This window comes from Nyctereutes procyonoides, unplaced genomic scaffold (assembly GCF_905146905.1).
Source record: "Nyctereutes procyonoides isolate TBG_1078 unplaced genomic scaffold, NYPRO_anot_genome, whole genome shotgun sequence".
In the NCBI taxonomy this organism is placed as follows: domain Eukaryota; kingdom Metazoa; phylum Chordata; class Mammalia; order Carnivora; family Canidae; genus Nyctereutes; species Nyctereutes procyonoides.
Window position 1 is genome coordinate 76072295 of NW_026575146.1, and position 26470 is coordinate 76098764.

The 26470-nt window shown below is 53.7% G+C and overlaps 1 protein-coding gene across 1 annotated transcript; it reads left to right on the forward strand.

Annotated features, from left to right (window-relative positions):
* The first annotated feature begins 283 nt into the window (after positions 1-283).
* EML2 (EMAP like 2) lies at positions 284-25436 on the forward strand. The gene is given in 23 exon segments (XM_055311508.1): positions 284-455; positions 3177-3395; positions 3487-3610; positions 3779-3883; positions 5795-5823; positions 6017-6146; positions 9620-9769; positions 10278-10347; positions 10450-10560; positions 11619-11714; positions 12588-12722; positions 13567-13666; positions 16372-16526; positions 16674-16799; positions 18633-18764; positions 21229-21296; positions 21991-22079; positions 22316-22413; positions 22855-22942; positions 23350-23445; positions 24722-24852; positions 25184-25262; positions 25265-25436. Coding segments are annotated over 23 exon segments (2547 nt in total). The 3' UTR covers positions 25309-25436.
* The last annotated feature ends 1034 nt before the right edge of the window (positions 25437-26470 follow it).

A 26470-nucleotide genomic window follows, 5' to 3' on the forward strand; every position in this document is an offset into this window, starting at 1 on the left:
TGCCCCTTCCAATATGTCCGCATCCCTATTGGCTGAGGGGCCTGCGCGACAGGCTCTCATTGGTCCTGAGCTGGCGAGGAGGGGGTCTAGAGAGAATTCGCGCCGGTTGTGGGCGGGACCAGACAGTACCTAGGGGGATCTAAGCTCGACCAATCCCGGTTCAAGGATTGTGTTGGGGGGCCTGGCAGGGGGTGTCCCGACCCCCCTTTCCCGGCATCCTGGGGGATGACCCCGGTGCCAGGCCCGGCGCCGGCCGCCTGATGCCGGGCGGGCCGAGCCGGGGATGCTGGAACGAAGGGCGTTGCTATGGCAACGGGAGGCAGGGCCTGGAGGGGGGGACCGGGCCCAGGCTGGGGCTGGGGGGGCCGGCGGTGGCTGTGGCGGGGCGATGGCGGAGCGCGGCCCGGCCTTCTGCGGCCTCTACGACACGTCCTCGCTGCTTCAATACTGCAACGGTGAGACCCCTCCTCAGTTCCGACCCTGGCTCCGCCCAGGGCCGGACCCGTTTCTTCCTGCCCCAACCTCCTCCTTCCAAGTCTCCATCCTCTCCCCTTGCTGAAGATCCTCCTTCCTTACCCGCCACCGAGGACCCCGACCCCAGAGCAAGGTCCCTGATCCCCAAAGCCCTGATCCCAGTTTTCCACCCATCTCGACCCTCCCCTTCTCCCCAGGTGGCTGGATGAAGAGGAGAGGACAGATCGTTCAGGAGCTTGGGGTTTGAGGGTGGAGGCCTGGAGACCAGGAACTCTGTGCTATCCCCTCCCAGTCCTCTGGGACCCTTCCCCTTCTCCCTGGCAGAGGGACTGACAGATTAGGGGGGTGGTGGCATTTGGTGTTGTTTTGTGGGCTGGGTGTGGGAGCAGGTAGGATGACCAGAGGATTTAGCCTCCACTCTACCCCCAAATCCTCAGGCCCCACCACTCCCAATCAAGACTCACCCCTTCTTCCTAGACACCCTTTCCTTCTGCGTGAAGGGCCACTGAGGGCCACTGTGAGCGTCAGGCCCAGATGAGGGGAGCAGGAGGTGGAGGGGAAGTGGAGGAGAGGTGGAGGTGGAGGGGAGAAGAGAGCGCTGGTCTCTGGGCAAAAGGGCTGCGGGTGGGTGGATGCTCAGAACGGAGCAGAGGGCTTGAGTTAAGGGGGGATGGGGTTGGCCCAAGAATGCAGCTGTGGCCTCTCTGTGAGGGGGCTTGAAGGACCAAGGTGAAAGCACATCCATTTCACTCAGGGGGGCCTGAGAAGGGACTCCAGTTTGGAGGCTCACTTCCCTGGTCACGCTGAAGTTGGCAGAGGACCAGGATGCTTACTTTGGCCCCCTCTGCCCCTCTAAGAGGCAGGCTGCCTAAGCCTGAGTCCAGGATCTGTTCTGCGGCTGCAAGGCTGTGTGTCCAAGCTCAAGTAACTTCATCCCTCTGGGCCTCAATCCCTTCCCTCCTCCCCTCCTTCTCAATTGGATATAATACTACCATTACTAGAATTGCCTGGAGCAGTAGGTACCACAAGAATAGTTAATTGCATTCTGGGTTTACTGAGCATGTACCATGAGCCAGGAAACTGTGCTAAGTGTTTTGCTTGAAGCGTCCTGCTCACTATAAGGCTAGAAGGGGTCTCTCTTTTTCTCTCCCTCTCTCTTCTTTTTTTTTTGGGGGGGGGTATTAGTAATGGTAGGTAAGAGGAGGGAGCCTGGCACAACGAGGTGATTGGGCCCTCCTGCCCCTTCATCGAGTGACTGAGTGACCTTTGGCGAGTCTCTGCACACTCCCCCAGCCTCCGTTCTTAGTTTCCTCCTTTGGAAAACGTGATGCCAGCGGGACCCCTTCGGAGTTCTAAGTCCTGACCGCTCCCTTCCTCCGACTTCGGGAGGCCCCCACCTTCCTCTGCAGGGCCAAGCACCGGACCAAAGAGGCGCTGGGTGCGGGGCAGGGCGGGCGAGGCCGGGCTGGCGATTGGGCCGCTAGGGGTGTGTGTGGGGGGGGAGACGGAGGGGAGGGACGGACCCGGCTGCACTGCGGAGCCCAGCGGGCGGGCGGGCGGGGCGGCCTACGGACGCGGGATGGCAGGTGCGACCTCCACGTCCAGTCCCTGTTAATGATACCACCTTTACTTCCACCCGGCTGGGAGCCAGGTCTTCCTCGGTTGTTGGCAGCAATGAGTCTGGGTATGAGTGGTCTGGGAGGTTAAGAGGAGGGGGACACCTCAGCCCCTCCCACTTGGGGAAAATGGATTGGGTGTGTGTGGGGGGGGGGGTGATGGAGGAGTTTTTTGGCTGCACCCATGGGCTGGAGAGGAGAGGGAGAGAGAATCTGGGGCGTGGAATACAGAAGCGGAATAAAAAAGAGGAACGGGAGAAGCTCCGGCTGGGATAGAGAGTTTGGTTGTCAGATCCCCGCCCGCATCACCCTCCTGTGGGTCTGAGATGCGCTGCCTGCAACCCCCAAATTTACCGCCAGGGGCCGCAGAAACTCTGTCCTTGTAGCCGACTCTGGGGTCGAACCCCTTTGGTGAGGAGATAATGGGAAGCGGAGGGACCAGGCATGACATTTTGGCTCAGAAAGTCTTAAGAAACAGAAAGGGAACGTTAGTACCTGCGATAAAATATTAATATTCGTCAGAGGATGTTGAGAATCAATTCTAGAGCGATAGTTTCACTAGGAATAAGTTGGTGTCATTTTAAAAATATTGATTTGGGGGCGCCTGGCTGGCTCAGTCGGTAGAGCGTGCAACTCTTGATCTCAGGGTTGTGAGTTCAAGCCCCACGTTGGGCGTGGAGCCTACTTAAAAAAAAAAAAACCTAAAATATTGGTATCACTCACAGATATTTAGCATCTTAGTCATAGAATCTTAAAATCAGAGCCGAAAGGCTCTTGACTGTTAGAATCTTAGAAAGTAAGAGAGGAAGGGACTTCCCTAAAGGTCACACCTCCAGGGCGGGCAGAGGAGTGTGGGGGCATATAGGTCTGAGAGCGGTGGGGATTTCCTTCCCCTCGGAGCCCTCTTCCTGGCCCATCTGCCAGCGTCCCAGGCAGCTGCAGGTTGAGGGAGAGGAAGGGGCGGTGGCTGGCCCCTCTTTAACTCGGGAAGGTGGAGGGCAGGGGGGCGGGAAGGCGCGCGGGGGAACACCTTGGGCCTTGGAGCTCCGGAGTGGCCCCCGCAGCCCGCGCTACCCTTCCTTCCAGATGACAATTTGTCGGGCACGAGCGGCATGGAGGTGGACGACCGCGTGTCGGCGCTGGAGCAGCGGCTGCAGCTGCAGGAAGACGAGCTCGCGGTCCTAAAGGCGGCGTTGGCTGACGCGTTGCGTCGCCTGCGGGCATGCGAGGAGCAGGGCGCAGCGCTGCGCGCGCGGGGAACCCCCAAGGGCCGCGCGCCTCCACGCTTAGGCACCACAGCCTCGGGTATCTTTACCGGACCAGAGGGATGAGATGGGGAGAGGTCAGGACCTGGACCTCATACTCACTACTTCTGTCCTCTAACCCCATCCTCTAGTGTGTCAGCTCTTGAAAGGCCTTCCCACCAGGACGCCCCTCAATGGTGCGGGACCCCCGCGGCGCGTGGGCGGCTATGCCACCTCTCCGTCCTCCCCCAAGAAGGAGGCGAGCTCCGGGCGCAGGTAAGGCACGGAAGCCGGGGTCTCTAGCCTTCCTCCAAGACCTGTGGGAGACGGGAGAACTGTGCCCGAACTCCAGCCAGGGAAAGCCCCAGGAGGGTCTCGCTCGCCTCGGACCCTGGTCTGCTAACCTCAAGGCTCCGTCCCTAACTACGTGCTCTCTCTTCGCAGCGCCCGCCGCTATCTGTCACCAGAGCGCCTCGCCTCCGTGCGCCGCGAGGACCCCCGCAGCCGCACCACATCTTCCAGCAGTAATTGCAGCGCCAAAAAGGAAGGGTAGGTGTCTGGGGTGGGGTCACGTCACGGAGGGTGCGGCCAGGACCCCAGATAGTCATGGAAGAGGGGATGGGGAATTTGGGGTGATGCCCCAAGCCACGAGGTGATGACTTAGAGCGAGGCCATTTAGCTCAGAATGCGGGCACAGTGACGGAGGCTTGGAGAGACCGATCCCGAGGTAGCAGGGTCCAAGTGGAAGGCGCAGCCAACATTGAGGGGCGTGGTCAAGCCTTAAGGGGCTGTTGGGCCAGGATTTAGGAGACATGAGGGGTTAGGGTCTCTAGGGAAATCAGGGAGGAGCCAGGCTTGTGGGCATGGCATTAAGGTAAAAGTCCATATTGAATCTTAGGGGTGGGGCCAAGAGCAGAAGCCTCAAAGGAGTATCTGCAGGGAACAGGGGAATAGAGGGAGAGGTATGATCGGGTTTTGAGAGCATGGCCAGAGTGTTAGCCAAGGCAAAACCAGAACCTGGGCTGCAGATCACTGGGCGGGATACCAGTTGGTGACATGTGTGATACTAGAAGAGAGTGGAGCAGAGTCTGAGACTAGGCCAGAGGGGCGGAGCCATAGATGGGCGTGGCCAAAGCGCCAGGAGGCGGAGTCAACCTGGAAGCTTTGAAAGGACTCAACCCAGGGTCTGGGTCCCGGTAAAGAGGTAGTAGTCAGAATGCCTGGGGATAGGGCCGGGAGGAGCAGTCAATTATCAAGAAAGGAGTCAACTTTGGGGACGGATCAGAAAGGGAGGTGGGTGTGATCACAATGTTGGGCGTGGTCGATTCCCTGGAAGCTGGACCACACTGAAGGTCTGGGAGGAGTGAAAACCTAAGGATGGAGTCACGATGCTGTGGGCCTGGGGGCTGAACTAAGGCTGGAGCTGAGTCACAACCACACGTTTCAACCCCACTCAAATACTAGCAAACATGCATATAGTGCTTTGTGCTAGGCACCACTCCAGGCACTTTGCGTGAATTAACCAATGTAATCCTCGCAATCACCCCGCGAGGTGTGTACTCTTGTTATCCCCATCCTTTTGTTTTTTTTTTTTTTTTAAAGCAATGTTATCCCCATTCTTAAAACGGGGAAACCGAGGCAGAGGTTGGGCAACTTGTCCACACTGCTAGGAAGTGGAAGAGTTGGGGTTTGAACTCAGACAGACGTGCCCCCTATCCCTATTCTCAAACAACACTTTCCCCCATCCCCCACCCCCACCCAAAGAGCCTGGTGTCAGGACCCCACAGCCCAGGATCTGAGACCCAGAGTGACCGGCCGGCTCCCGGGGTCGGCCGCGGAGGGCGGGGCAGGGTGCGGCGGGGCAGGCGCCTCCCAGGGCCGGAAGCGGCGGAGCCCGTCCCGGCTCCACCCCCGGCCCCGAAGCTCCGCCGCCGCCGCCATGAGTAGCTTTGGAGCTGGGTGAGACCCTCTTGCAGACCCCTCCTCCCTGCACTCCCGGGGCCTGGATCCCCGGTCTCCCCTCGTCCCCGCCAGGGACCCAGGCCCGCAAGTATCACCCTGTTCCGCCGGCGAAGGGACTGGAGACACGCCCCTTCACCGCTTCCCTTGCGGCTTGAAGTTTGGGGCGCTGTGGGACTGGGGGTGGGGAGCGCTGGGAGCGCGGTGCTGATTAGGAGGGAGGGGTCCCTGGTGACTCCCGTCTTCCAGGATCGCGTCCCTGCCACTTCGTGCTGTGTGATCTTTGGCGATCACTGCCTCTCTGGGCCTGTGTCTTAGGCTCTGCAAGATCAACCGAGCAAAGCACACGGCCTGCAGAGAGGCAGCGCTCCGCTCCTTACGCGGCCCCCATTATTCATCAGAGACCACCCGGGAGCGGTGTGTGTGTGGGGGGGGGGCAGTGGTTTCTCCCCTTTGACCTGTCTGCTAATTAGGGCGATTTTTCTCCCCATTTCCTGACAGCAAAACCAAAGAAGTTATCTTCAGCATGGGTGAGTAGGGACAGGGGGAGGGGCATGGCTGGGGATGGCTGGAGGTCAGGAGACCTGGCTTACTGAATCTTTGCCTCCTTGGCCTCAGTTTCCCCGCCCTTTTTTTTTTTTTTTTTTAAGTGAAGCCTGAAGGGGAGAGGGGATAGGGATGGGGGCTGGTGCAGGGGCCTGATCTCTGGGGGTGTCCTGGCAGAGGAGGGCTCCGTGAAAATGTTCCTGAGGGGGCGCCCTGTGCCCATGCTGATTCCTGATGAGATGGCGCCCACCTACAGCCTGGACACGCGCTCCGAGCTGCCTCCTAGCCGGCTCAAGCTGGACTGGGTGTATCCTTTTGCCCTAATCTCTTCCCCGCCCTTCATCCCCCAGTCTGGAGGGGCCATCTCCTGATGTCTTTCTGGTTTGAGACTCCAGGAGAGAAGGTCTTTGCTCTGAATCAGGTGGGACTGGCAGGGGTCTGTGGCCTGAAGGGTCAGAATGACCTTGGAGCCCGGAGGAAGCAGCAGGAAAGCAGGTTAGCTGAATGGCCTTTTATGATTCAGGAAAGCAGCAAATGTTTGCTGAGTGCCTTCCATATGTCAGATTCTCTCCTACATTGCAGCCTTCAACCTGAGCTCACCTTCTAAGGAGGGGGTGGGGAAGGGGTGGGAGAGAGCAGAAGATACCAGAAGCCAGTGGTCAAATAAGGTAATTTCAGTTAAGTAATGAATGCTGGTGGGCGCCTGGGTGGCTCAGTGGTTGAGCATCCACCTTCAGCTCAGGTCGTGATCCTGGGGTCCTGGGATCTGAGTCCTGCATGTGGCTCCCCACAGGGAGCCTGCTTCTCCCTCTGCCTATGTCTCTGCTTCTCTCTCTGTCTCTCATGAATAAATAAATAAATACTTTTTTATTTATTTTATTTATTTTATTTTTTAATTATTTTTTTAATACTTTTTTAAAAAGGTAATAAATGCTGGGAACACAGGAACCCAAGGTCATGTGAGAGGAGTCACTGTGTTTCTCTGAGGAGGGGGCCTTTGAGCTGCATAAATTGAACAATTGGGAGCCAGCATAGGAAGAACTAGAAGAATGTTCCGGAGGGATGGCAGGTACAAGGGCACTGCAGCCACAGCGAGCTTGATGTATTTAAGAAACAGAAATTGGAAATGGCGAAGAAGAATCCTATCTTTGGAGCCTGGCAGGAATGGGTTGAAACCTCCGCCCAGCCTCTGGCTGGCTGTATGACCCTGGGCGAGTTGCCTCGCCTCTCTACCTCAGCTGTGTCCTCTAAAAAATGGGTTTCGTGATCTCAGATTCGTAGGGCTATGAAACAGTGCGTAAGGGTGCCAAGCTCAAGATATGTGGTTTATAAACAGAGATTGATAAAATAGTAACTACTCATTATTGATGACTTAGATGCCAGGCACTGTTCTAAAGTGTTTTATGTATAGATATGGTGAATGATATGATCCTTCTCTTGTAGAATTGAGAATGTATTTGTACAACGAGCAGCGTCTGAGAGCTCTCTGAAGCCTGCAGTTTGGGAATTATGACCACCACTTTCTGGAGGAGAAAACAGTCCAAGAGGGGGCACGCACTGAGCACTGTCCTGGGGAGTCAGAAGTGTTCTGAGGCAAAGAACTCTTGATTCTGTGGCCCAAGCTTTTTCTAAAAAGCCCAGTGGGGCTAGGGATCAGCATCCTAGGGACCCGGTATCTGTCCTCTTCTCTTGGCCTTGGTTCTGCTCTGGAGGAGGCAAGGATCTTAGAGGCCAGGGTCTCTTTGAGACAGCTGGAAATATTCACGAGACTCAAAGCATACTCAGCTGTTGTGCCAGGCTGGATCAGCTGAGGCTGCAAAAATCAGTATGGGCCTCAGATGCCCCATCTCGGAAATAACTGCAGGGTAGAGCAGTTTTCTGTGGGGTCAAGATACACACGTCAGCATTCATTCAGATATTTTCTTTTTTTAAAGATTTAATTTATTTGACAGAGAGAGAGAGAGAGCACAAGCAGGAGCAGCAGCAGAGGGAGGAGAAGCAGGCTTTCTGCCAAGCAGGGAGGTCGATACAGGGCTCCATCCTAGGATCCTCGGATCATGACCTGAGTAGAATCAGAAGCTTAACCAACTGAGCCACCCAGGTGCCCCTGGATAATTTCTGAACATCTGGGGCCAAGGGCTGGAGACTTAGTAGTCACCATGACCTCTTCCCCTCCTAGGGCTCCCCATCCAGTGTGGAGACAAACTCTTTGACAGTGACAACCCACAGTGAGCGAGGCTGGGATGGGGGACCCCAGTTGGGCAGCTGGGTCAGGGAGGGCTTCCCAGAGGAGGAGTTAAAGAAGTGAATGAAACAGCCCAGTCTTGGCCACCACGGAACTCACAGTCTCATTGGGGAATAGGGACAGTTAACCAATTAACCAGATAATTACTGAGTGACATGAGGCCAGTGTTCGAGGAAGTGACAGCTGAGAAGAGTAGCCGGTAGAGTGTACTAGGCAAAGGGAAAGGTCATTGTCAAGGCCAGAGTCATGATCTTGCCATTTTGAGGAATTCCAAGATCAGAGAAGCCCTGTTGAGATCAGGAAGGGACCAGCCAGGCCAAGATGGGGGGAGCCATAGAAAGTTCTGAACAGAGGAGTGTCAGTCATTCCTTTCTCAATACTGAATTCTTATGTCTTTTCTGTCCTGGGCTCTGATCTGGGCACAAGGGAAATAGCAGTGAACAAAACCGACAATGATTCCTGCTGTCCTGGAGCAGATACTCTAGTTGGGGAGACAGTTAAGCTGGGTGGGATTCCAATGAGTGTACAACAGAAATATGAGTGGGAGAAGGGAGTGGAGGCAGTGAGGGTGCATGAGTTTGCATTTTTAAATAGTATGGGCAGGAAAGGCCTCTCTGAGGAGCTGACAGTAGAGCAGAGACTTGAAGAAGGTGAGGGAGCCATGGAGAGATGAAGGAGAGGAGTACTCAGGTAGAAGGAACAGCAAGTGCAAAGGCCCTGAGGTGAGAACAGAGAGGAAGGCCAGTGTGAGTGGAACCAGACTGAGGAATGAGGAATCGGCCCAGATCAGACCAGGCCTCGTGCCTGGGCTTTCGTAAGGATTTTGACTTTTGCCCTGAGTTAGTCGGGACCCATGGGAAGGTTGGAGCAGATGTGAGCTAACTTAGTGTTCACAGGTCTTAACAGGATCCATCTGGAGAAAGGGTGGGAGGGGGAGGTTATATCCATGTTCTGTGGCTGCTGTAACAAATTACCACAACTTGGTGGCTTAAAACAGAAAAAGTTTCTCTCCCAGTTTTGGGGGCCAGAAATCCAAAATCAAGGTGCCAGGAGGGCCACAGTCCCACCAGAGGCTCTGGGGGAGAATCTGTCCCATGTCTGTCTTTTAGCTTTTGGTGGCTGCCAGCAGCACTTGGGGCTCTTTGGCCTGTAGCCACTGCACAGCACTCCAGACTCTGATTTTCCTGTGGGTCCCATCCCATCCCCTTACCTCCCCTGGCCTGTTCTCGGCTTTTCCTCTCTGATTCTTAGAAGGGCACTGTCTTTGGATTTAGGGCCCACCCAGATAATCCAGGATAATCTCATCCTGAGATCCTTGATTACATCTGTAAAGACTCCCTTTTCCAAGTAAGGTCACATTCATAGGTTGGGAGGGTTAATATTTTGGTAGACCTAGTGTTGGGGGTGGTGTACCCCTGGCGGGGGAGGGGTCTTAATGGAAGCAGGAAAACCTAACCCAAGTGGGTGCCCCCTGGTAGTCAGTGCACATGTGGAATGATAAACAGGCTCCTTGACCGGCCCCCGGGCATCTCCAGCTATGGCTACCGCGGCCGGGACTGTCGGGCCAACCTTTACCTGCTGCCTACCGGGGAGATAGTGTACTTCGTGGCCTCCGTGGCCGTGCTGTACAGTGTGGAGGAGCAGAGGCAGCGGCACTACCTGGGACACAACGATGACATCAAATGGTAAGACCTGGGAGGGGCGGTGGGGATGTGGGGGGAGGGGCCAGGACTTTGCTGGGCTGACAGGCTGAACTCAGGGGGAAAAAATGTGCATTGATTATCAGTATCTTAAAGGTCAGTGAGTTCCCTCAGATGCCTGGATGTTGCACTTCTTTCGAAACCTCCTAGGTGGTGCCCCCAGACAATCCCACAGCGTGTTGGAGCCAGGTAGAGAGAGCCCCTATAAGTGGGGGTGCTCTCCTGGCCACCATTTGGGTGCAGGCCTGAGCCTGGCAGGCATTTGAGTTAGAGACCCCAGACCAGAGGCTTGCTTCTGAGGCTGAGTACCCAGAGAGTGCCCCCCTCCTCCCTTACCCTTCCGGAAAGACAAAATAGATGTTTATCACTCAGCCAACTTGTGGAATGAATAGCCCAGGCCCTGTGACTTCAGCCTACCATGGGAGGGGTGTCCAGGGCCCGCCGTGAGTCCGCTCCCTCCCACTGAGCCCTGTCCGTCTGTCCTCTCTCTCAGCCTGGCTGTCCACCCTGATATGGTCACCATTGCCACCGGGCAGGTGGCAGGCACCACTAAAGAGGGGAAGGTAACAGACTGGAGGGGGCAGGACTTGGAGACTCGGGTGGGGTGGGGGTGGGGGCAGACAGCTGGGCCCCCCCCAGGTAACAGGCCTCTTTCTTCCTTGCAGCCACTACCACCACACGTGCGCATTTGGGACTCAGTCTCCCTCTCCACCTTACATGTGCTGGGCCTGGGGGTGTTTGACAGAGCTGTGTGCTGTGTGGGCTTTTCCAAATCTGTGAGTCCTGCACCGCCCTTCGACTGCCCCCCACCTCCAGAGTCAGGAGTTAGCGCCTATCTTTGTGACCTCACGGGGATGCTTTCAGCCCATGTGAGGGGGACTCACATGTCCTGATCGTCCTCAGACGAACTCCTCAGCAATCCTTTGATCAGCCCATGCTCATGCTCATGTTCGTGGCATTATTTTTGGCACCAACTTTCATTCTTGAAAGGTCCTTATCCCTTAGGCATTGTGAGCCAGTGTGTAGGGCCAGCATGGTTCCCTGTGGGCGGCCTGGGTGGATGTTGGCAGGATGGGCGTTGGCAGGTCTGGGTGAGATAAGCACAGAAATGGAGAGTAAGCCTTTAGGAATTTGTAGAGCAATTTGATATTTCCCACAACATCCAAGTCTGAGATCGGTGGGCTTTTTCATCATATTTTACATTTTTATCAAAATGTAGTTTACCTAAGTATTGACATGCAATGGATTGAGGAATAAAAAACAACTGGTCCTCCCACTGATTGTGTAAGAAACACTTGGATTAGAGCCTCAGAAGTTTTCTGAGGCCTAAGGAGTGCTTTGAGAGCACTGGCTGTGGGGGGAGAAAAGCTAGTTTGTTGTCACACGGTGTGTATATGGGGATGGGGCGGGGAGCCCTACAAAATCAAAACCTGTTCAACCAAAAATATAAATACCCAATATTTTACCAACTTGATTGTTGAAATTCATGTACATAAAAATCATGCCATCTAAGAGGGCAGATTAAATGGTCTCAGGATTCCTGACCATGTGGTGGCTACAGAGAAAAAGTAGCTGAGGCAAATGAGATTAATTTCTTTGGGAGCAAGTCATTTCAAAAGGGAAAATTATAGAAACCCTTTAAAATGTGTGTCTGGCTGCTGGATAGGGAGAGTATTTGAATGTGTTTCATGTATCGTGGGCCAGGAGCTTTGAAAATCTTAAAACAAGCCTGAGTGGGGAATGCTTCTGTGGGCAAAGTGTTGGGATGGATCCTGACCCACCTTCTCGGCCCTCCTCCCACCACCACCCCCTGCCACCTCTCTCCCCTTTCTAGAATGGGGGCAACCTGCTGTGTGCAGTGGACGAATCCAACGATCACATGCTCTCTGTGTGGGACTGGGCCAAGGAGGCCAAGGTGGTGGATGGCAAGGTGGGATGACTGTTCTCATCCTCTCTCCTTGGGGTGCCTCTGTGGGACTGGCTGGATCTCAGCAGTTAGGAGTCTGGAGTCGGATAGACTCATGTTTACGTCCAAGCTTTACCATGTGGTAGCTGTGTGACTTCAGGCAAGAGGCTTACCTTTCTGAACCTTGATTGCCTCATCTGTAAAATGGGGATAATGGTAAGATCTTCCTAGCAGGGCCCTGACTTTGATGTTTTGATATGAGGTGGCTGGACCAGGCCTACCAAAAAGGTCCATATGAGGCAGCTACTGACCGGAGCCTTGCAATATCCAGGACATTGACTTGGATCTCTGGTGGTGGCCTGACTTCTAGCTGAGTATGAGGCATGGTAGAGGGGCAGCTACTTGCCCAAGGTCATGTGCCTATTTTTGGTATGGGGTAGGAGATCTAGGTGCTGGTTGGGGCCCACAGTTCGGGGATAGAGACTCAGTGATTGAGAAGCCAGGCTCTGGAATCAGATCTATGTGAGCTGATTCTGGATTTGACTCTTTCTTACCTGGCTGCATGGCCTAAGGCAAGAGACTTCCTCTCTTTGAGCCTCACATCTTCATCGGTAATGGAGGGCACTAATGAGCCTTACCTCATTACAGGAATTAATGGATAAAGTGCTTAGCACAGCACTTGATGGAGAGTCCGGGCTCTCCAAGGTCTGCTTTTATATTGATGAAGATGGCAATAACACTTTACTGGCTGGCCCTGCCTCCTGTACTTTAGTTTGCCTTATACTAAATACACAGGTTGTGGAGTGCGTAACCCATGCAGCTATATAGGGCAGTCCTACGTGGGGTGGCCCTGGTGGCTTTGAGGTCCTCATTCAGAATCTCCCCCACTCCCCAAAGTGCTCCAACGAGGCTGTGCTGGTGGCCACCTTCCACCCCACAGACCCCACCCTGCTCATCACCTGCGGGAAATCCCACATCTACTTCTGGAGTCTGGAGGGGGGCAGCCTGAGCAAACGGCAGGGCCTCTTTGAGGTGAGTGCCAGGGGTGTGGGGATGGGCTGACCCTGAGAGAGGCAGGCAGAGACACCCAGGCAGACAACAAAACGAGGGTCCCAGAGGCTGGTGATTATGGGGATGATGAGATGTTACCTCAGTTTCCTTATCCATACCGGGAAGATAATCCTCCTTAACTCTGAAGTTGTAAGGATTCAATGGGATAAAGAGTATAGCAGCTCCTGACAGATAGTAAATACTCATTAAGCAGTGCTGTGCTTGCTGAGAATATGGAAAAACACAGAGGTCAGAGGCTGACTGGCCGACCAAGATATGTACCCAGACAGAGAGATGCTGAGCAGGAAGTAGGGGGCCTGGAAAGGAAGATGCAGGGGAACCTCCGACAGGGCTGGCCTGCGTTTGGTAAGAACTGGGGCCCTGAGAACACCAGGCACAGATGAAACAGAGAGATTTAGGAGAGGGAACGTGGGGGTGAGGTAGAGAGAGGCGCAGGGGTGGAGCGGGGAAGCCAGGGACAGAAAGAGGGGGAGACCCGGGACAGACGGGGGGCCCCGGGAACAGAGGAGGGAGACGTGGGGATGGACAGAGGGGGAGACCCAGGGACAGAGAGAGGATAGAAGAAAAGTCAGAGAGGAGGCAGGAAGTGGGCCCAAGGTTGGGCAAGGGAGACGAAGTGGTCAGAAGCTCTAGACCATGGAGCAATCCATGCAGGCAGGCTGGAGACAGGATGCTCCGCACTGGGTCTCCCCCTCAAAAGCATGGAGGGGTGTCCCCAGGACCACGGTCCTGGATGGCAAGTGAGCTCTGGGAAGCTGTCTGCTTCAGCAGCCTTCTGACACCTTCCCCTCTTCCTCCACCCTAGAAACACGAGAAACCGAAGTATGTGCTGTGTGTGACCTTTCTGGAGGGTGGCGATGTGGTCACCGGGGACTCTGGGGGGAACCTCTATGTTTGGGGCAAAGGTCAGTGTCACCCCACCCGTGTGGTCCAGTCTTCCTTAACTCCCTTTGGCTCAGCCTCCCTCTGTCCTAGCTTGTGTGGAACGTAAGATCACCCAGGCCGAATCTTTACTTGCCTAATTCCCACCCCCAGTCGAGGCCCAGCTTCCATGTTCCCATCTCCACGAACTCTTGACTTACTCCCCCAGCCTTGTTGTCTTCTGCAAATCCCATGGCAGGGAGCAAGTTTGAATTATAAACAAATGAGCTGGTTAACCCAGATGCAGGTGAATGGACGGATAGGTGTGTGGATGGGTGTGTGGAGAGGTGGTTTGTCCCAGAGCAGTGAATGAAGAATAAGGGAGTGAATGAAGGGTTGTTCTACCCAATGAGTGGAAGATTGAGTAAGCGTCTTCCACTGTCCTCCTTAATGGCGAGTGATGAGGTGAATGAACATGTAAATGAATGAATGGTTGTCCCAACCGATGGGTTGGTGTGTTGGCCCAGCAAAGGCTAACGGGGTGAATGAAAGCTTGCCCCAGCCTTTGCATGAATTGTGAAGGAAGAAATAAATGGCTTGTCCCAGCAGATGGATGGCATGAACCAATCATTGAGCTTTTTGGCCTGGGTACGTTTGCTTTCACATACATAATGCTCCTTATTCAAGGCTGCACAGATGAAAAACCATAGGCTCCCAGAGCGCCTGGCTGGCTCAGTCAGTAAAGCGTGTGACTCCTGATCTCAGGGTTGTGAGTTCCAGACCCATGTTGGGTGGAGAGATTACTTAAAAAAAAAAATCTTGGGAAACCTGGGTGGCTCAGTGGTTGAGCATCTGTCTTCGGCTCAGGGCGTGATCCCAGGGTCCTAGGATCAAGTGCTGAACTGGGCTCCCCGCAGGAAGCCTGCTTCTCCTTCTGCCTATGTCTCTGCCTCTCTGTGTCTCTCATGAATAAAGAAAGAAAAATGTTAAAAAAAAAAAAAAACAACCTTGAAAACAAAACAAAGAAAAAGAAAAACCATAGGCTTAGAGAAAGGGAATGACCCAGCCAATGACCAAGCCAGGCACCCTGCCCCACCGCACATGAGTATATGGGAGACAGGCCTGAGTCAGGTGATGCTTTATGATGGAGACTCAGTTGTCCTATCAGTAATATGGGTGTAATACCACTACCTCCATTACAGTGCTATTTGGAGCTTCCCTTGAGCTTAGACAGCTGAGAATAAGCTCCGAACAGTTGGCAGTGTGTCTTTCCCAGCAGGCTATGAGCTCTCCAAGGGGAGAGACTGGGTCTGATTAATTTCTGTGTCCCCAGACCCAGCACAGAGTCCGTCCCATGGGACTGCGGGGTGGTGGAGAGATAAGGGGACAGGATGGTATATGTACCTGTGATACCACATCTAAGTTGAAAGATGGGCACTGAAGAGGACTGTCCCTCTGAATCGCTGCCCCAGCCTCTTCCCTGGTCCCTGGCCTTCAGTCTTGCCTCCTGGAATTCCCTTTCTTCTCAACCAAGTGTAAATCTGACCCCATTCTTCCACCAAACTCTTCTATTGCTCCTTAGTTCCCTCCAAACAAGGTCCAGGTTCCTCACTGAGGCCTCTGAGACCCTGTGTGGTCTGGCCGTACCTTCCCTTGCCCCTCGTATGTTACATGTAATCACACCAGATTTCTTTTTTTAAAGATGTTATTTATTTGAGACTGAGAACGTGCGCATGCGTGTGCACAAGTGGGAGGGGGGGGCAAGAGGGAAAGGATTCTAAGTAGACTCTGCACTGAGCACTGAGCCCTGGTTGGGGCTCTAGGCTCAATCTTACGACCCTGAGATCATGACCTGAGCCGAAACCAAGAGTCAGATGCTCAACCAACTGTGCCACCCTGGTGCTCCAGACCAGGTTTTTTATGGTTCCCTAAACAGTGCATGCTCTCTCCTCCTCTCTTCCCTTTGTGCACATTGTTCCTTCTGCCCATAGTGCTTTTCCACCCTCTGTTGTCCTAGCCGACTCCTACTCATCCTTCAGATCCTTGCTCAGCCATCTTCTCCTCCAGGGAGCCTTCTTCAACAACCAGGCTGGGTGTCCTCTCTGGGATCCCACAGTCTCCTGGGTTTCCCCCCATCCTAGCCCCAACTACCTTGGGTTGCCACTGACTAGTACTAGATCTGTCTCTGAAATTGGACTCTGAGCCCTGTAACAGCAAGATCTGACATCATCTTGGTCACCACTGTGTCCCCAGCATGAAGCTGGGCCCAGAGTAAATTCAAGCTAAATAATTGTTGATTGAGTGGATTAATGGATGAATGAGTGGATGGTCAAATGGACAGATGAGTGGATAGATGGGGAAATGGGTAGATGGGCCGGAAAAGAGATGGCAGGCAAATGGGCAGATGTTTGGATAGAAGGATGGATTGGCAGGTGGATGATAGTTGGTTGAAAGGGGAATGGATGGATGAGAGGTGGTTGAAGGGGTGGTTGGGTCAGTAGACAGACGGATGGGTAGAGGAATGGATGGGTGGATGAGGGGGTGGATGGATCAAAAGTGGAAGGATAGATGGGTAGACATTAGTTCAGATGGTTTAATGGATGAATGATAAGATATTAGAATAGATAGGTAGTGAGTGAGTGAATAGCTTAATGTAGGATTGGGCATTCTAGGTGCTTTCAGGGGTCAATACAGGGACAGCCTTCCCATGCTTATCCCTGCCCCTGGCCCCCCCTCTTCACCCTCACAGGTGGGAACCGCATCACACAGGCGGTGCTGGGCGCCCATGATGGTGGTGTGTTTGGGCTCTGCGCCCTGCGGGACGGGACGCTGGTGTCCGGAGGAGGCCGTGATCGTCGGGTGGTCCTCTGGGGTTCCGACTACAGCAAGCTGCAGGAGGTGGAGGTGAGGAGTGGGGAGAGGCTCCTATGAAGGTGAGGGGATCTCCTACCCCATCAAGGCTCTGAATAGATCCTCCTCTCCGGCTGGTCTCCCCTCACCCCTTCCCTGCATGGTCCTACACTCATCTACCCCCACCCCCTCCACCCTCAGGTCCCAGAGGACTTCGGCCCAGTGCGCACCGTGGCGGAGGGCCGGGGAGACACCCTGTACGTGGGCACTACCCGCAACTCCATCCTACAGGGCTCTGTCCACACGGGCTTCTCACTGCTTGTCCAGGTGAGTGCTCCTCCTGCATCTGTCCTCCTCCTCGGATCTTCCCATCTCTCTTCCCAATTCCATTTCGCCCCACCTGCCTGCCCCATCCCTTTTCCTCTGGCCTGCCAAACCCCACTCAGCTCCCCTTTACCTGCACCCACCCAAGAAACCCACCCCTATCCCAGTACCCCCTCCCAGGACTCTCTGTGCTCCAGCAGCCAACGAGTTACCAGCTGGCGCAGCAGAGGGTCCCCAGGACCCTGCCACAGCCGTGCCACCCCTGCCCTTCTGATCAGGGATGGCGGCCCTTTCTGTTGGTTAAGTGTCCTGGCTGGTGGTCACATGGGCGGCAGGTGCCTTGGGCCGCACACCCCGCAGGTGCCATCTCCACAGATCTGAGAAGGCCCTCTGGAGTCTGCCAGTTTTTCTTCTTGCAGCTCAAATGTGACTCCTCCCTCCTAGTGTGCCCAAACCCTATCCTACACCCAGTTAACACCCCTCCACCCCACCCTACCCCTACTGGGGGGCGGTAATAGTATGGTGGTTGTGAACAGGAATTCTGGAGTGGGACTGCCTGGAGTCGAATCGCAGCCCTGCTGCTGTTTAGCTGTGTGATGTGAGGCAAGTGAGCCACCTGTGTGCCTCCATGAAGTGAGACAACCACAGAACCTATCTTCATGGGGGGTTTGTAAGGACCCCATGAGTCAGTTCATATATAGTATTTATCTATCTATCTATCTATCTATCTATCTATCTATCTATCATCTATCTATTTTTCATATACAGCATTTAGAATGGTGCCTGGCCCAGAAGTCCTGGCCAAAATTACTCCTTGATCAGTAGTTCTGCTTCCCCCACTTATCCTTTTGTGCATTTTCCCCGTCAGGCTAGCTGAGATCCCTGCTCCTGCATTTAGATCTCCTTCTGGCTCTGGTTTCCATAGAACGTGAAGGAAAACAAGGGTTAGAGGGATTTTCTAGATGTCCCAAGGCCAGAAGGGACCCAAGAGACTCCTAAACATAGTAGCAATATTACATATTATTGATTATATTATTAATAGATTAATGTATTAGAGCTTTATTATTAACATTAAAAATTACGCTAACGTCAATAATTATATTATTACTGCTCATTGTTATCTAATATAAATAGTGTATATTAATAATAATAGTTAGCCATTTCCATTTCGTGAGCGCCTCGGACACTTTGCACCCATGATTCGAATGAGCACAACAGTGTCATGAAACATATACGGTGATGAGTCCCCTTTTACAGAAGATTAAACTGAGGATCCAGGGAGAAGTCATCTGACTGTCAGTAAGATGGGGCTGAGGTCAGACTGACCAGGCCGGGTACCTTCCATGGGATCCCACAGCCTTCTGGAAGCCACCTGACTTCCAGGGTTGAGCCCCCACCCGGCATGTCTCTTGTCCCCGCAACTGGAGAAGACAGGCCTGGGGGGAGGGGCAGCATTTGCCTCAAGCCATATACCAGGGCCAGGATCTGCTGTTACAGCCTCCTCCAGACACTCTGGGGAAAGGATCTTCCGTGGGGCACCTGTGACCCCAGTGTATTGCTGGGGCTAGTCTAGCTTTTTTTTTTTTTTTTTGAGAGAGAGAGAAAGCACAGGAGGGGGGGCAGAGAAAAAGGAAGAAGCAGACTTCTCACTGAGCAGGGAGCCTGACGTGGGGCTCGATCCCAGGACCCCAGGATCATGACCTGAGCCAAAGGCAGACTCTCAACTGACTGAGCCATCCAGGCACCCCTGGTCTAGCACTTCTTTCTGCCACCAGGCTTGGTGGGGAATGGACATGGATTGGTGGTCTCCATACATCTGTCTCCTATTTCTGCCAGGGCCACGTGGAAGAGCTGTGGGGCCTGGCCACACACCCCAGCCGGGCACAGTTTGTGACATGTGGGCAGGATAAGCTGGTGCATCTGTGGAGCGCGGAGTCCCACCAGCCCCTGTGGAGCAGGATCATCGAGGTAAGGGGATGGGGCCCCGGCACCCTGGTCTAACAGAACCGTCTGTCTCAGTGGGTCAGGGCTCAGTGCATCAAATGGAAACCACATCTGGTGTTTTTAAGCAGACAGGGATTTTGATATATATAAAATTTTATTTTAAGATTTTATTTATTCATGAGAGACAGAAAGAAAGGCAGAGACATAGGCAGAGGGAGAAGTAGGCTCCTCACAGGGAGCCCAATGTGGGACTCGATCCCCAGGCTCCGGGATCACACCCTGAGCCAAAGGCAGATCCTCAACTGCTGAGCCACCCGGGCATTCCAGTTTTTTTAATTTTATGTATTTATTTGAGAGAGAGAGCATTCATGTGTAAAAGCGCAGGAGTCGGGGGGAGGGGGGGAGGCAGAGGAATAAGCAGACTCCCCCACTGAGTGCAGAGCCTGACACAGGGCTCTATCCCAGGACCCTGAGATCAGGACCTGAGCCAAAGTCAGATGCTTAACCAATTGAGCCACCTAGGCACCCCTAAGCAGAGGGGATTTTTTAATTTTTATTTAAAGATTTTATTTATTTGACAGAAAGAGAGCACAAGCAGGGAGAGTGGCAGGCAGAGGCAGAGGGAAAAGCAGGCTCACCTCTGAGCAGGGATCCCAATGCAGGGCTCCATCCCAGGACTCCGGGATCATGACCTGAGCCGAAGGCTTAACTGACTGAGCCACCCAAGGTGCCCCAAGAAGGGGATATAATGCAGAGAGTTGGGTGCTTTCAGACTTACTTAGAAGTTCTGGGAGCAGGTTCCCCCTGGAAGGCGACCCAGAGCACCATCACAGAACCAATCTACCAGGGGAGCTTCTGCCTCTCCAGTCAGGAGGGTGGAGTCAGGAACACTGAGTTCAAGAAAATGCCATCGTCTTAGATGTAGCCCAGGATCCAGGAAACTGTGGTCACTGCGAGTGCTAGCTCTGTAGCTGCTCTGTTCGGTACGTGTGGCTTATCAATTACTTTAAAATATAAATCAGGAATTCAGTCCATCGGTTGCACTAGCTACGTTTCAAACAAGTGGGTAGTGGCCACTGTATTGGGAAGTACAGACCATGAACCTCTCCATCATTGTGGAGGCTTCTGTGGGACCGGCTTGCCCTAGAGCAACTCACCGCTGGCTACATTTGCACTGGATACTGGATACTCTGTGCTCTTACCCTTCAAGGCCAGTGACAGCTCAGGAGCATAGCAAATGCCATTGCTTTCAGAGCCCAAATGCTGAGTGGAAATAGAAGGGCAGGACCTCTGCCTTCTGTCTTCCAGAGCCCACAAGAGCACAACGGATCACCTGACCCAAATCACAGTGGGACCCTAGCTGCAAAGGATTCTGGGCAGTGTAATTTTTAGGCTCCCCTGCCTATACAGTGTGGGACACTGGAACCTCAGTCCAGCATATCCCCCACACCACTGTTTGAGGCTTTGCTCCAGGAATGCAGGGTTAACTCTGATCTGGGAATGCTTAATGGCTTTTGAACTTCTCTGAGTCAGGGATGGTGTGGTCTGGAAATTGTTAGAGCCATGTATCATCGCCCTCATTGTGGCATCGAACCACCTGGGAGCTGATAGAAACACAGAATCCTTAACCCCATACACAGAGTCTGATTCAGGAGGAGATCTGAGTTTGGGACCAAGAAATCTGCAAGTTGGTAATGAGCTCCCTTAGATTCTTCTGATTCAGGCAGTCTTGACCATGCCCAGAGAAACTGGCTTAGCACTTTACCCCACTTCATCCTTTTGATTTCTCACAACCTCCACAAGGCAGTGGGGATAACTGATCCCGCTTTGCTTAGAAATAGATGTAGAAAGGTAAAATCACTTGCCCATCATCCTGTGTAATTATACTCATAACCAGCCTTTGTGGGGCACTTCCTGTAAGCCATCTTGCAGTGTGTGGCAGCGGGTTACTAGAGGGCAGCACAGGAAGATGAGGGCCCTCGGGTCGGGCTGAGAGTTGGCTCTGAGGTCCGGGATTGATGGCCAGGTAGACTGGAGACCCCAGTTCTCAGCCTTGCTTCCTTTTTTTTTTTTTTCTATCTTACTTTTTTTTTTAATAATAAATTTATTTTTTATTGGTGTTCAATTTGCCAACATACAGAATAACACCCAGTGCTCATCCCATCAAGTGCCCCCCTCAGTGCCCGCCACCCAGTCACCCCCACCCCCTGCCCCCCTCCCCTTCCACCACCCCTAGTTCATTTCCCAGAGTTAGGAGTCTTCCATGTTCTGTCTCCCTTTCTGATATTTCCTACCCATTTCTTCTCCCTTCCCCTCTATTCCCTTTCACTATTATTTATATTCCCAAAATGAATGAGAACATATAATGTTTGCCCTTCTCCGATTGACTTATTTCACTCAGCATAATACCCTCCAGTTCCATCCACATCGAAGCAAATGGTGGGTATTTGTCATTTCTAATTCAGCCCTGCTTCCTGTCTTCCCTTAGGACCCTGCCCGCTCTGCTGGCTTCCACCCCAGTGGCTCTGTCCTGGCCGTGGGCACGGTGACTGGCAGGTAAAGCTGAGTAGGGGATTTGGGGAGGGCCTCTCTGCTTCCCCTGAGAACTGTCCCTTGACACCCACCCCCCTACCCTATGTCCCCAGGGCCCACAGAATCTGTGATTAAGAGACTGTTCACCAATAACTGTTCTCTCAACATTTCTCTGGAGTCTGCCTCTCTCCCAAATCTTTTTTTTTTTTTTTTAAGATTTTATTTATTTATTTGACCGAGAGAGAGGGCACAAGCAGGGGGAGAGGCTGGCAGAGGGAGATGGAGAAGCAGGCTTCCCGCTGAGTGGGAAGTCTGATGTGGGGCTTGATCCCAGGACCCTAGTCATGACCTGAGGCGAAGGCAGATGCTTAACCTACTAAGCCACTCAGGAACCTCATCTCTCTCCCAAATCTTTTTTTTTTTTAAGATTTTTTTTTTAAACAAAGATTTTATTTATTTATTCATGAGAGACATAGAGAGAGACAGAGACATAGGCAGAGGGAGAAGCAGGCTCCATGCAGGGAGCCCAATGTGGGATTCCATCTGGGGACTCTAGGGCCACGCCCTGAGCCGAAGGCAGCCGCTTAACCGTGGAGCCACCCAGGCGTCCCTCTCTCCAAATCTTTTCTGGGGTCCCTCCCTTAAGCCCCACAGATTGCCGCCCCACCCCCCCAGATCAGCTCCCATCCCCTCCCCCAATCATGCCTTCTCCTTAAAGATGGCTCCTACTGGACACAGAGACCCATGACCTGGTGGCTATCCACACCGATGGCAATGAACAGATCTCGGTGGTCAGCTTCTCTCCAGGTAAGCAGCGGGGCCCAGCAATCTTGGAGAAACCAGGCCTGGAAACTGATGCTCAGTTCCTAGCAGGGGGCAGGAGTGGAGCTGTGTGGCAAGGCCTAAGGGCCGGTCTAGGACTGTAGCGGGGCTGGAGCTCGGGACAGCTGAGGAGTCTGGAATAGCGGGGTGGGGGGCTGAATCTGACAGAGAAGGGGGTAGAGCCTGGGTGCCTCCTCATAGCCCCCCTCCCCCTCCCCCAGACGGGGCGTACCTGACCGTGGGCTCCCACGACAACTTGGTGTACGTGTACACGGTGGACCAGGGCGGCCGCAAGGTCAGCCGCCTGGGCAAGTGCTCGGTGAGTGGGCAGTGGCCCCCAGCCCGCGCCGCCACCCCGTCCAGGGGCTGCAGAATTAACCAGTTTTCTCCTTCAAGGGAGCACAGCTTCAACGCTACTGACTCTGCCCTGATCACTTCCAGGCGTCCTAGCCCCGCCCACACATTGCCCACCCCCTCCCTTACCCCCCCAACCCCTGTGTTACAAGCCCGCCCCTCTGTGTCTAGCTGTGCCCACCTGTTCCAAACCCCACTGTGTTCTAAGCCCTTTCTGTCTGGCCCCGCCCATCACGGTCTGGCCCCGCCCCCGGTAGTCTGGCCCCGCCCCCATGCTCCAAAGGCTGTGTATCCTTCCTTTAGCCCCCTTGTGTTCTCACCCTACCTCTGTATTTTGCCTTCCACCTTTCCTGGTCTCATCCCACCCCGTCCAGCTCTAACTCCACCCCTTCCCCTCCCCCCTCAGGGGCATTCCAGCTTTATCACTCACCTGGACTGGGCCCGGGACAGTAGCTGCTTTGTCACCAACTCCGGCGACTACGAGATTCTGTACTGTGAGTTCTCCAAAACCCAAAGGCGGTGCTCCTTCAGCCTCCCTAACTTACCTGTGCGATTTGCAGACACTTCCCCGACTTCTAGGGAAGGGAAGCAGGGCTTTCAGATCTCTGTCTTCTGGCTCCCTACTCAGGGGCTGTTCTGATTGATTGGTCTCCTGGCTTCTGATTTCTTCCTCTTCCTGGTTCAATGGGTAGAGTCCGGGTTTCTAAGCAGATGCCCCTGCTCAGGCCTTGAGATGTCACCATCCAGGATCCACCCCTTCAGCCAAGTCTGGAGAGGTGGAATGAGCCCTAGGACCTTAGCCTCCTGTCTCGGACCTCTGTGTCCCTGGACTGTGAAATAGATGGGTTAAGTCAGTAGTTTTTCCTGCTCTGAACCTCAACACCCCTGTTTTCTGCGCCAGGGGACCCGGCTACCTGTAAGCAGATCACCAGTGCAGATGCTGTGAGGAATGTGGAATGGGCCACAGCTACTTGTGTCCTGGGGTTTGGGGTGTTCGGTAAGTTCTGGAATGGGGGAGGTCCCATTGAGAGCAGGAGTTCCAAGAAACATTGTCGACTGGTGGCCTTTGTAATCTCTTGGTTACCCCCAGGGCGAAAAATTCACTCTTTTATACACAAGGGCAGTTTTTGGGTAAGAGGAAGGGCAGGGTGAGGTGACCGTTTAGGGCCCTTGGAGCTGTAATGAAGTGAGACCAATAGGTGGTGGGCCTGGCCCAGAGACGGTCACACTGCCAGTGTCCCAGCCACCCATTTGTTCAAGCATCAGTGCAGCCAACAGTTTCCCTGAGCACCTCTGTGCCCAGCCCTGAGCGGGCCAGAGCTGGCACACAGTGGTGACTGTGACAGCCCCAGCCCTGCCATCATGAGCCTCACAGTCCAGTGGAGGAGATGCACCTGTCCCCAGACAACCCCTAGTAGACTAGGCTGGGACTAGGGTGGCCCCAGCCTAGGAGGGAATCATGGAGGGCTTCCTGAAGGAAGGGCTGTCGAAGCTGGACCTGGAGGATGAGGAGGTATAGTGAGGAAGGAAAGCAGTCTCTAGGCACAGGGAACCATAGCATGTCTCCCACAAGAGCAGGGAGGTGCCATAAAACTTGGCATTTGGAGAAATCCAAGAAGACAGGAGGGCTAAATCATTGCAGAATTCAAGGAGAACTGCAGGGAGGAGGAGGCTGGAGCAGCATGGTGCAGAGCCTGGGGAATCATACTAAGAAGCCTGAGCTTTCTGGGGTTCCTGGCTGGCTCAGTCAGAAGGGCATACGACTCTTGATTTCAGGGTCATGAGTTCAAGCCCCATGTGGGGCGTAGAGATTACTTATATAAAATAAAACTTTAAGGGATCCCTGGGTGGCGCAGTGGTTTGGCGCCTGCCTTTGGCCCAGGGCGCGATCCTGGAGACCCGGGATCGAATCCCACGTCGGGCTCCCGGTGCATGGAGCCTGCTTCTCCCTCTGCCTGTGTCTCTGCCTCTCTCTCTCTCACTGTGTGCCTATCATAAATAAATAAAAATTAAAAAAAAATAAAGAAAACTTTAAAAAGAAGAAGCAGCAGCAGTAGCCTGGGATTTCTCCCAAGACCAGCTAGAGCCACAGAAGGGTTTTGAGCATTGGAGAGCCGGGATCAGTTACGCATTTATAAAAGATCATTCCAGTTCTCGTCCCTGGCTGGAGACAGGCTGGTAGGAGGAAGGCAGGGAGGCTGGGGCCTGCTCACCTCAGTGGTCCCTGCTCCCAAGTGACATCTCACCCCACCCGCCCCTCGTCTTGCCCACAGGGATCTGGTCTGAGGGAGCGGATGGTACTGACATCAATGCCGTGGCCCGCTCCCATGATGGGAAGTTGCTGGCTTCAGCTGATGACTTTGGCAAAGTCCACCTGTTCAGCTACCCCTGCTGTCAGCCCCGGGTGAGTTTCCCTGGGGGCCGGCAGGGTGGGGATACCACGGCACTGGGAGCAAGAGTGAGGCAGCCCTCTTCAGGCCTCAGTTTCCCCATCCGTTCAAGGAGCCAGTGGCTTGATTCCAAGGGTCATTCTCAACCTCAAAGTTGGTAAATTTCAGAGTCTGTAGTAGCGCTAACGCTCTGCTCTGAGAGCCTATGATTCTGAGCTCTTTGCTTCTTTGAGCCTTATTAACACAAGACATATCCATTGAGCACCTACTGTGTGCCTGGCACAGGGGCTGCAGCAACGAACGTGACAGATCACCTCCTTTCACTTCTTTCTTTCCGTCTCACAGGCCCTCAGCCACAAATACGGCGGACACAGCAGCCATGTGACGAATGTGGCCTTCTTGTGGGATGACAGCATGGCCCTGACCACGGGGGCAAGGACACCAGTGTGCTGCAGTGGCGGGTGGTCTAAAGGGGGCAGGAGAATCCCAGGGACGTGGGCCAGGGGAGAGTTGGGTGGCAGGGCTGGAATTCTATTTTCGGGAGATGTCTATTGCCGAGTAGAGTAATATATACCCAGAGTATGTCTATAGCAGAGGGGGTTATGGGGGTGGGAGGGTAGGCTGACAAAAGTCGCTATTTATCGGGGTGGGAAGAGGGGTCACATTGCTTTGGGGGAGCCATTAAAGTATTTGATTTGGAGTGTTTTTTAAGTTTATTCTTTTATATCATCCAGAAATAAAGACACATGCACTGAAGTGGAGCGTCAGGGTCTGTGTACATGTGTCCATAGATTCGGTGTCCTTAAGCACGTGCATGGGACGGGGTGTGTGGCGATGACAGTGCTGCGATGAGGGACGAAAGAGGACTCAGTTGGCCCACATCGCCAAACAGGAAGGACAGATGTGCCTCTGGATGTCAGGGCCATCGAACCAAAGATTGGAGGGCAATCAGGATGCTCCCTCCATGACCTTCTCTGACCTTTCGCGAGTCAGCATCTTTCTCAGACCAGCATCCTCCACACCACAGACACAAAGGGGGGGGCAGGGTGTTTCAAGGTACATTAATTGCCAGCCTTTGGCCTCAAATCCGAAAAATCCCCAGGGAGAAGTTGTGATTGGTGCATCTGCAGATCCATCAACTTGGCCTGCTGCTTGGGCTACTGTGATTGACTCCACTTGGGTGAAGATCAGCCCCGGGACCCATCCTTGTGGCCAGGGTGATGGGATTGCGTGAGAAAGAGGAAGCCTCCCCCTGAGCCACAGGTTAAAGCAGAGCAAGGAACCCTTTCAGAGAAGCGGGCAGATGACAGTGTCTGGGAGATGGCATATGAGGGCTCTGGGTTGCAAGAGCCAGAAACCCAACTCTCCGGCATAAATAATAATACGTTACCAGGTCATGATAGTGGGTGGTCCAAAAGGGGCCCAGCTGGATTCAGGAGACTCAACTGTGCTTATCAGGGTTCTCTTCTTGGGGATTTCTCTTAGTATCCATAAACTTAAGCGCATTTTTTAATATATTTTTTTAAGATTTTATTTATTCATGAGAGAGAGGGAGAAGCAGACTCCATGCAGGGAGCCTGACATGGGACTCGATCCCGGAACTCCAGGACCACGCCCTAGACCGAAGGTAGG